The sequence below is a fragment of the Somniosus microcephalus genome, unplaced genomic scaffold, assembly GCF_052327205.1.
Source record: "Somniosus microcephalus isolate GS21.2 unplaced genomic scaffold, FLI_Smic_1.0 unresolved_chr7, whole genome shotgun sequence".
In the NCBI taxonomy this organism is placed as follows: domain Eukaryota; kingdom Metazoa; phylum Chordata; class Chondrichthyes; order Squaliformes; family Somniosidae; genus Somniosus; species Somniosus microcephalus.
The window spans coordinates 24,701,335-24,713,410 of record NW_028225185.1 but is presented as its reverse complement, the minus strand read 5'-3'; the positions used below and the strand labels follow the sequence as shown (position 1 = coordinate 24,713,410).

Genomic DNA, 12,076 nt, shown 5'->3' with positions numbered 1-12,076 from the left:
ACGTACACGGGCCGAGGGGAGGGACGTACACGGGCCGAGGGGAGGGTATGTACACGGGCCGAGGGGAGGGGACGTACACGGGCCGTGGGGAGGGGACGTACACGGGCCGAGGGGAGGGGACGTACACGGGCCGAGGGGAGGGTACGTACACGGGCCGAGGGGAGGGGACGTACACGGGCCGAGGGGAGGGGACGTACACGGGCCGAGGGGAGGGGACGTACACGGGCCGAGGGGAGGGTATGTACACGGGCCGAGGGGAGGGGACGTACACGGGCCGAGGGGAGGGGACGTACACGGGCCGTGGGGAGGGGACGTACACGGGCCGAGGGGAGGGGACGTACACGGGCCGAGGGGAGGGTATGTACACGGGCCGAGGGGAGGGGACGTACACGGGCCGAGGGGAGGGGACGTACACGGGCCGAGGGGAGGGGACGTACACGGGCCGAGGGGAGGGTACGTACACGGGCCGAGGGGAGGGGACGTACACGGGCCGAGGGGAGGGTACGTACACGGGCCGAGGGGAGGGGACGTACACGGGCCGAGGGGAGGGTACGTACACGGGCCGAGGGGAGGGTACGTACACGGGCCGAGGGGAGGGTACGTACACGGGCCGAGGGGAGGGGACGTACACGGGCCGAGGGGAGGGTACGTACACGGGCCGAGGGGAGGGTACGTACACGGGCCGAGGGGAGGGGACGTACACGGGCCGAGGGGAGGGGACGTACACGGGCCGAGGGGAGGGGACGTACACGGGCCGAGGGGAGGGTACGTACACGGGCCGAGGGGAGGGGACGTACACGGGCCGTGGGGAGGGTACGTACACGGGCCGAGGGGAGGGTACGTACATGGGCCGATGGGAGGGGACGTACACGGGCCGAGGGGAGGGGACGTACACGGGGCCGAGGGGAGGGTACGTACACGGGCCGAGGGGAGGGTACGTACACGGGCCGAGGGGAGGGTACGTACACGGGCCGTGGGGAGGGTACGTACACGGGCCGAGGGGAGGGGACGTACACGGGCCGTGGGGAGGGTACGTACACGGGCCGAGGGGAAGGGACGTACACGGGCCGTGGGGAGGGTACGTACACGGGCCGTGGGGAGGGTACGTACACGGGCCGAGGGGAGGGGACGTACACGGGCCGAGGGGAGGGGGACGTACACGGGCCGTGGGGAGGGTACGTACACGGGCCGTGGGGAGGGTACGTACACGGGCCGAGGGGAGGGGACGTACACGGGCCGAGGGGAGGGGACGTACACGGGCCGAGGGGACGGGACGTACACGGGCCGTGGGGAGGGGACGTACACGGGCCGTGGGGAGGGGACGTACACGGGCCGTGGGGAGGGTACGTACACGGGCCGAGGGGAGGGGACGTACACGGGCCGAGGGGAGGGGACGTACATTGGCCGAGGGGAGGGTACGTACACGGGCCGAGGGGAGGGGACGTACACGGGCCGAGGGGAGGGTACATACACGGGCCGAGGGGAGGGGACGTACACGGGCCGAGGGGAGGGTACATACACGGGCCGAGGGGAGGGGTACGTACACGGGCCGAGGGGAGGGGACGTACACGGGCCGAGGGGAGGGGACGTACACGGGCCGAGGGGAGGGTACGTACACGGGCCGAGGGGAGGGGACGTACACGGGCCGAGGGGAGGGTACGTACACGGGCCGAGGGGAGGGGACGTACACGGGCCGAGGGGAGGGTACATACACGGGCCGTGGGGAGGGTACGTACACGGGCCGAGGGGAGGGTACGTACACGGGCCGAGGGGAGGGTACGTACACGGGCCGAGGGGAGGGGACGTACACGGGCCGAGGGGAGGGGACGTACACGGGCCGAGGGGAGGGTACGTACACGGGCCGAGGGGAGGGTACGTACACGGGCCGTGGGGAGGGGACGTACACGGGCCGAGGGGAGGGTACGTACACGGGCCGAGGGGAGGGGACGTACACGGGCCGAGGGGAGGGGACGTACACGGGCCGAGGGGAGGGGACGTACACGGGCCGAGGGGAGGGGACGTACACGGGCCGAGGGGAGGGTACGTACACGGGCCGAGGGGAGGGGACGTACACGGGCCGAGGGGAGGGTACGTACACGGGCCGAGGGGAGGGTACGTACACGGGCCGAGGGGAGGGTACCTACACGGGCCGAGGGGAGGGTACGTACACGGGCCGAGGGGAGGGGATGTACACGGGCCGAGGGGAGGGTACGTACATGGGCCGAGGGGAAGGGACGTACACGGGCCGAGGGGAGGGTACGTACACGGGCCGAGGGGAAGGGACGTACACGGGCCGTGGGGAGGGTACGTACACGGGCCGAGGGGAGGGGATGTACACGGGCCGAGGGGAGGGTACGTACACGGGCCGAGGGGAGGGGACGTACACGGGCCGAGGGGAGGGTACGTACACGGGCCGAGGGGAGGGTACGTACACGGGCCGTGGGGAGGGTACGTACACGGGCCGAGGGGAGGGTACGTACATTGGCCGAGGGGAGGGTACGTACACGGGCCGAGGGGAGGGGACGTACACGGGCCGTGGGGAGGGGACGTACACGGGCCGAGGGGAGGGTACGTACACGGGCCGTGGGGAGGGGACGTACACGGGCCGAGGGGAGGGTACGTACACGGGCCGAGGGGAGGGTACGTACACGGGCCGAGGGGAGGGTACGTACACGGGCCGAGGGGAGGGTACGTACACGGGCCGAGGGGAGGGGACGTACACGGGCCGAGGGGAGGGTACGTACACGGGCCGAGGGGAGGGGACGTACACGGGCCGAGGGGAGGGGACGTACACGGGCCGAGGGGAGGGGACGTACACGGGCCGAGGGGAGGGTACGTACACGGGCCGAGGGGAGGGTACGTACACGGGCCGAGGGGAGGGTACGTACACGGGCCGAGGGGAGGGTACGTACACGGGCCGAGGGGAGGGTACGTACACGGGCCGAGGGGAGGGGACGTACACGGGCCGAGGGGAGGGTACGTACACGGGCCGCGGGGAGGGGACGTACACGGGCCGAGGGGAGGGGACGTACACGGGCCGCGGGGAGGGGACGTACACGGGCCGAGGGGAGAGTACGTACACGGGCCGAGGGGAGGGTACGTACACGGGCCGAGGGGAGGGGACGTACACGGGCCGAGGGGAGGGTACGTACACGGGCCGCGGGGAGGGGACGTACACGGGCCGAGGGGAGGGGACGTACACGGGCCGCGGGGAGGGGACGTACACGGGCCGAGGGGAGAGTACGTACACGGGCCGTGGGGAGGGTACGTACACGGGCCGAGGGGAGGGTACGTACACGTGCCGCGCTGACCTGGACCTGTTACCCTGTGACCATAGATTGTTCTCTCTCTGTTAGATTTAGAGACCTGGATCGAGGATGGGAATAAGCAGGATCTGTGCGTGCTGCTGGAGCAGCTTGGGGCGATGCCGACGGTTTTCCTCTGTTACTGTGACAGGGATGGGGAGAAGCTCGTCAGCATGACCCTGCGATTTGCTGCTTACTTACAGGAACATTGTGGTTGTCGGGTAAGTGAGATGAAGTGTGAGGGTGTGAGGGCGTTCTGTCAATAGATGCCCCCGCACACATCAACCAGCATTGAAACAGAGGGCGCTGGATCCTGCAACACCAGGCCCCAGGGCCGATTGGGGCAATTGTACCCCCGGCGGGTATGCTGAGGGTACACAGCCCCTGGGCATGCAGCTCTGTGCAGGGCACAAGCTCACTCTGATCAGCCGCACCATATCGAGGGGTGCTGGACCGACCCGCAGAGGCTGGAGGCCGGATCACAGCCAAATGGCCAAGGAGGAATTGGCCGGCAGAGCTGTCGTCCCCAGGACAATGGCAGCAGCCTCCTGTCACCGATGGGCCTTGTCGCACTGGTTGACTGGGTGCAGACAGACAGGCAGAGGTCAGACAGTCAGGTCAGACAGGCAGAGGTCAGACAGACAGAGGTCAGACAGGCAGAGGTCAGACAGACAGGTCAGACAGGCAGAGGTCAGACAGACAGGTCAGACAGGCAGATGTCAGACAGGCAGAGGTCAGACAGGCAGGTCAGACAGGCAGGTCAGACAGGCAGAGGTCAGACAGGCAGGTCAGACAGGCAGAGGTCAGACAGGCAGGTCAGACAGGCAGAGGTCAGACAGACAGGTCAGACAGGCAGAGGTCAGACAGGCAGAGGTCAGACAGGCAGGTCAGACAGGTCAGACAGGTCAGACAGGCAGAGGTCAGACAGGCAGAGGTCAGACAGGCAGGTCAGACAGGTCAGACAGGCAGAGGTCAGACAGACAGAGGTCAGACAGGCAGGTCAGACAGTCAGACAGGCAGATGTCAGACAGGCAGAGGTCAGACAGGCAGGTCAGACAGGTCAGACAGGCAGAGGTCAGACAGACAGGTCAGACAGACAGAGGTCAGACAGGCAGGTCAGACAGTCAGACAGGCAGATGTCAGACAGGCAGAGGTCAGACAGGCAGGTCAGACAGGTCAGACAGGTCAGACAGGCAGAGGTCAGACAGACAGAGGTCAGACAGGCAAGTCAGACAGTCAGACAGACAGAGGTCAGACAGGCAGAGGTCAGACAGACAGGTCAGACAGGTCAGACAGTCAGAGGTCAGACAGGCAGGTCAGACAGACAGAGGTCAGACAGGCAGGTCAGACAGACAGAGGTCAGACAGACAGGTCAGACAGGCAGAGGTCAGACAGGCAGGTCAGACAGACAGAGGTCAGACAGGCAGGTCAGACAGGCAGACAGGTCAGACAGGCAGAGGTCAGACAGACAGGTCAGACAGACAGGTCAGACAGGCAGAGGTCAGACAGACAGGTCAGACAGGCAGATGTCAGACAGGCAGAGGTCAGACAGACAGGTCAGACAGGTCAGACAGTCAGACAGACAGAGGTCAGACAGACAGAGGTCAGACAGGCAGGTCAGACAGACAGGTCAGACAGACAGATGTCAGACAGACAGGTCAGACAGACAGACAGGTCAGACTGGCAGACGTCAGACAGACAGGTCAGACAGACAGGTCAGACAGATAGACAGGTCAGACAGTCAGACAGGCAGAGGTCAGACAGACAGATGTCAGACAGGCAGACAGGTCAGACAGACAGATGTCAGACAGGCAGGTCAGACAGTCAGACAGACAGAGGTCAGACAGACAGAGGTCAGACAGACAGGTCAGACAGTCAGACAGACAGAGGTCAGACAGACAGAGGTCAGACAGACAGGTCAGACAGACAGACAGGTCAGGCAGGCAGAGGTCAGACAGGCAGAGGTCAGACAGACAGGTCAGACAGGTCAGACAGTCAGACAGACAGAGGTCAGACAGACAGGTCAGACAGACAGACAGGTCAGACAGGCAGACGTCAGACAGACAGGTCAGACAGACAGGTCAGACAGATAGACAGGTCAGACAGTCAGACAGGCAGAGGTCAGACAGACAGATGTCAGACAGGCAGGTCAGACAGGCAGATGTCAGACAGGCAGAGGTCAGACAGACAGGTCAGACAGGCAGGTCAGACAGGCAGAGGTCAGACAGACAGAGGTCAGACAGGTCAGACAGTCAGACAGACAGAGGTCAGACAGACAGAGGTCAGACAGGCAGGTCAGACAGACAGGTCAGACAGACAGATGTCAGACAGACAGGTCAGACAGACAGACAGGTCAGACAGGCAGACGTCAGACAGACAGGTCAGACAGACAGGTCAGACAGTCAGACAGGCAGAGGTCAGACAGACAGATGTCAGACAGGCAGGTCAGACAGGCAGACAGGTCAGACAGGCAGAGGTCAGACAGACAGGTCAGACAGGCAGGTCAGACAGGCAGAGGTCAGACAGACAGAGGTCAGACAGGCAGGTCAGACAGGTCAGACAGTCAGACAGACAGAGGTCAGACAGACAGAGGTCAGACAGGCAGGTCAGACAGACAGGTCAGACAGACAGATGTCAGACAGACAGGTCAGACAGACAGACAGGTCAGACAGGCAGACGTCAGACAGACAGGTCAGACAGACAGGTCAGACAGTCAGACAGGCAGAGGTCAGACAGACAGATGTCAGACAGGCAGGTCAGACAGGCAGACAGGTCAGACAGGCAGATTTCAGACAGACAGGTCAGACAGATAGACAGGTCAGACAGGTAGACAGGTCAGACAGGCAGAGGTCAGACAGACAGGTCAGACAGACAGGTCAGACAGATAGACAGGTCAGACAGGCAGAGGTCAGACAGACAGGTCAGACAGACAGGTCAGACAGACAGACAGATGTCAGACAGGCAGAGGTCAGACAGACAGGTCAGACAGGCAGAGGTCAGACAGACAGGTCAGACAGGCAGAGGTCAGACAGGCAGAGGTCAGACAGGCAGAGGTCAGACAGACAGGTCAGACGTCAGACAGACAGACAGGTCAGACAGACAGAGGTCAGACTCAGTGTGAGGGTGACTGCCACTCAGCACCCATCTGTTTTTTCTCTCCGCAGGTTGTCTTGGATCTCTGGGATCAGCACGCCATTGCCTGTGAGGGTCACATGGACTGGCTGAACCGCCAGATCGAGGAGTCCGACTACATCATCGTTATCTGCTCGAAGGGGCTGAAGACATGGGTGGAGATGAGGCCCAGGGACCCTCAGCTAATGAGCCAAGTGACGGAGGAGCTCGGGCAGGGAGTAAGCTTCATTGCCGCTGTCTCCATGATCGCAGAGAAGCTCTGTCAGGCGGTCACCCACTCCAGGGACATCTCCAAGTTCATAGCGGCTTTTTTCTGTCGCTCTGGCTATGAAGATATTCCTGGGGTCATCGACCTAGCCTCCAAGTACTGCCTGATGAAAGACTTCCCCCGCCTCTTTGCCCACCTTCACTCAATGGAACTCTGCAGGCCAGGATACTCGCTCCACGTGGACAACATCTCCCAGGACACTTACTGGCACACGCCCTCAGGCCTGGCTCTACACAACACCATTGCTGACTTGTACGGTGACCAGGCTCACAGCACATCTGGATTCACCACCATGGACACAGGGAGAGTGAACAGCTGCTGAGGACCAAGGAATTAGTGCTACAGCTGTAACACACTCACTGTAACACACTCACTGTAACACACTCACTGTAACACACTCATTGTAACACACTCACTGTAACACACTCACTGTAACACACTCACTGTAACACTGTAACACACTCTCTGTAACACACCCTCTGTAACACACTCACTGTAACACACTCACTGTAACACACTCACTGTAACACACCCTCTGTAACACACTCTCTGTAACACACTCTCAGTAACACACTCTCAGTAACACACTCTCTGTAACACACTCATTGTAACACACTCTCTGTAACACACTCTCTGCAACACACTCACTGTAACACACTCTCTGTAACACACTCACTGTAACACACTCACTGTAACACACTCATTGTAACACACGCTCTGTAACACACTCTCTGTAACACACTCACTGTAACACTCTCTGTAACACACTCTGTAACACTCTCTGTAACACACTCACTGTAACACACTCTCTGTAACACACTCATTGTAACACACTCTCTGTAACACTCTGTAACACACTCTCTATAACACACTCTCTATAACACACTCTCTGTAACACACTCTCTGGAACACACTCATTGTAACACACTCTCTGTAACACACTCTCTGTAACACACTCTCTGGAACACACTCTCTGTTACACACTCTCTGTAACACACTCTCTGGAACACACTCATTGTAACACACTCTCTGTAACACACTCTCTGTAACACATACTCTGTAACACACTCTCTGTAACACACACTCTGTAACACACTCTCTGTAACACACTCTCTGTAACACACTCTAACACACTCACTGTAACACACTCTGTAACACACTCACTGTAACACGCTCTCTGTAACACACTCTCTGTAACACACACTCTGTAACACACTCTCTGTAACACACTCACTGTAACACACTCTCTGTAACACACTCTCTGTAACAAACTCTCTGTAACACACTCTCTGTAACACACCCTCTGTAATACTCTCTGTATCACACTCTCTGTAACACACTCTCTGTAACACACTCACTGTAACACACTCTCTGTAACACACACTCTGTAACACACTCTCGGTAACACACTCATTGTAACACACTCTCTGTAACACACTCTCTGTAACACACTCTCTGCAACACACACTCTGTAACACACGCTCTGTAAAACACTCTCTGCAACACACTCTCTGTAACACACTCACGGCAACACACTCATTGTAACACACTCTCTGCAACACACTCACTGTAACACAATCATTGCAACACACTCTCTGTAACACACTCTCTGCAACACACTCTCTGTAACACACTCACTGTAACACACTCTCTGTAACACACTCTCTGTAACACACTCATTGTAACACACTCTCTGCAACACACTCACTGTAACACACTCTGTAACACACTCTCTGTAACACACTCACTGTAACACACTCTCGAACACACACCTCTCTGTAACACACACATTGTAACACATTGTAACACACTCTCTGTAACACACTCACTGTAACACACTCTCTGTATCACACTCTCTGTAACACACTCTCTGCAACACACTCACTGTAACACACTCTCTGTAACACACTCTCTGTAACACACTCACTGTAACACACTCACTGTAACACACTCTCTGTAACACACTCTCTGGAACACACTCTCTGTAACACACTCTCTGTAACACACTCTCTGTAACACTCTCTAACACACACCTCTCTGTAACACACTCTCTGTAACACATTCTCTGTAACACACTTTCTGTAACACACTCACTGTAACACGCTCTCTGTAACACACTCTCTGTAACACACTCTGTAACACACTCTCTGTAACACACACTCTGTAACACACTCTCTGTAACACACTCCCTGTAACACACTCTCTGTAACACAATCTCTGTAACACACTCTCTGTAACACACTCTCTAACACACACCTCTCTGTAACACACTCTCTGTAACACACTAACACACAACTCTCTGTAACACACTATTTGTAACACTCTGTAACACACTCACTGTAACACATTCTCTCTAACACACTCTCTGTAACACACTCTGTAACACAATCTCTGTAACACACTCTCTGTAACACACTCTCTAACACACACCTCTCTGTAACACACCCTCTAACACACTCTCTGTAACGCACACTCTGTAACACACTCTGTAACACACTCTCTCTAACACACTCTCTGTGATACACTTTCTGTAACACACTCTCTGTAACACACTTTCTGTAACACACTTTCTGTAACACACTCTTTGTAATACACTCTCTGTGATACACTTTCTGTAACACACACTCTGTAACACACTCACTGAAACACACTCTCTGTAACACTCTCTCTGTAACACACTCTCTGTAACACACTCTCTGTAACACACTCTCTGTAACACACTCTCTGTAACACACTCATTGTAACACACTTTCTGTAACACACTCTCTGTAACACACACTCTGTAACACACCCTCTGTAACACACTCTCTGTAACACACTCATTGAAACACACTCTCTGTAACACTCTGTAACACACTCTCTGTAACACACTCTCTGTAACACACTCTCTGTAACACTCTCTGGAACACACTCATTGTAACACACTCTCTGTAACACACACTCTGTAACACACTCTCTGTAACACACTCTCTGTAACACACACTCTGTAACACACTCTCTGTAACACACTCTCTGTAACACACACTCTCTAACACACTCACTGTAACACACTCTCTGTAACACACTCACTGTAACACGCTCTCTGTAACACACTCTCTGTAACACACACTCTGTAACACACTCTGTAACACACTCTCTGTAACACACTGTCTGTAACACACTCTCTGTAACACACTCTCTGTAACACACTCTCTGTAACACACACTCTCTAACACACACACTGTAACACACTCTCTGTAACACACTCACTGTAACACGCTCTCTGTAACACACTCTCTGTAACACACACTCTGTAACACACTCTGTAACACACTCTCTGTAACACACTGTCTGTAACACACTCTCTGTAACACACTCTCTGTAACACACTCTCTGTAACACACTCTCTGGAACACACTCTCTGTTGCACACTCTCTGTAACACTCTCTGGAACACACTCATTGTAACACACTCTCTGTAACACACACTCTGTAACACACTCTCTGTAACACACACTCTGTAACACACACTCTGTAACACACTCTCTGTAACACACTCTCTGTAACACACTCTCTGTAACACACACTCTCTAACACACTCACTGTAACACACTCTCTGTAACACACTCACTGTAACACGCTCTCTGTAACACACTCTCTGTAACACACACTCTGTAACACACTCTGTAACACACTCTCTGTAACACACTGTCTGTAACACACTCTCTGTAACACACTCTCTGTAACACACTCTCTGTAACACACACTCTGTAACACACTCTCGGTAACACACTCATTGTAACACACTCTCTGTAACAAACTCTCTGTAACACACTCTCTGTAACACACCCTCTGTAATACTCTCTGTATCACACTCTCTGTAACACACTCTCTGTAACACACTCACTGTAACACACTCTCTGTAACACACACTCTGTAACACACTCTCGGTAACACACTCATTGTAACACACTCTCTGTAACACACTCTCTGTAACACACTCTCTGCAACACACACTCTGTAACACACGCTCTGTAACACACTCTCTGCAACACACTCTCTGTAACACACTCACGGCAACACACTCATTGTAACACACTCTCTGCAACACACTCTCTGCAACACAATCATTGCAACACACTCTCTGTAACACACTCTCTGCAACACACTCTCTGTAACACACTCACTGTAACACACTCTCTGTAACACACTCTCTGTAACACACTCTCTGCAACACACTCACTGTAACACACTCTCTGTAACACACTCTCTGTAACACACTCACTGTAACACACTCTCGAACACACACCTCTCTGTAACACACACATTGTAACACATTGTAACACACTCTCTGTAACACACTCACTGTAACACACTCTCTGTATCACACTCTCTGTAACACACTCACTGTAACACACTCTCTGTAACACACTCTCTGTAACACACTCTCTGGAACACACTCTCTGTAACACACTCTCTGTAACACACTCTCTGTAACACTCTCTAACACACACCTCTCTGTAACACACTCTCTGTAACACACTTTCTGTAACACACTCATTGTAACACACTCTCTGTAACACACTTTCTGTAACGCACTCATTGTAACACACACTCTGTAACACACTCTGTAACACGCTCTCTGTAACACACTCTCTGTAACACACTCTCTGTAACACACTCTGTAACACACTCTCTGTAACACACTCTCTGTAACACACTCTGTAACACGCTCTCTGTAACACACTCTCTGTAACACACTACCTGTAACACACTCTCTGTAACACAATCTCTGTAACACACTCTCTGTAACACACTCTCTAACACACACCTCTCTGTAACACACTCTCTGTAACACACTCTGTAACACGCTCTCTGTAACACACTCTCTGTAACACACTCTGTAACACGCTCTCTGTAACACACTCTCTGTAACACACTACCTGTAACACACTCTCTGTAACACAATCTCTGTAACACACTCTCTGTAACACACTCTCTAACACACACCTCTCTGTAACACACTCTCTGTAACACACTCTCTAACACACAACTCTCAGTAACACACTCTCTGTAACACACACTCTGTAACACACTCTGTAACACACTCTCTGTAACACACTATTTGTAACACACTCTCTGTAACACACTCACTGTAACACATTCTCTGTAACACACTCTCTGTAACACACTCTGTAACACAATCTCTGTAACACACTCTCTGTAACATACTCTCTAACAAACACCTCTCTGTAACACACTCTCTGTAACACACTCTGTAACACACTCTCTGTAACACACTCTCTGTAACACACTCTCTCTAACACACTCTCTGTGATACACTTTCTGTAACACACTCTCTGTAACACACTGTCTGTAACACACTCTCTGTA

The 12,076-nt window shown here is 55.0% G+C and overlaps 1 protein-coding gene across 1 annotated transcript in view; it reads left to right on the top strand.

Annotated features, from left to right (window-relative positions):
- LOC147086634 (interleukin-17 receptor D) overlaps nt 1-7,027 on the top strand; it is a 99,412-nt gene extending 92,385 nt beyond the window's left edge. The window contains exons 11-12 of the mRNA XM_085978290.1: nt 3,357-3,526; nt 6,470-7,027. Of these exons, the coding sequence (XP_085834416.1) occupies nt 3,357-3,526; nt 6,470-7,027 (728 nt within the window). The remainder of the gene's footprint in view (nt 1-3,356; nt 3,527-6,469) is intronic.
- Nucleotides 7,028-12,076: the final 5,049 nt, after the last annotated feature.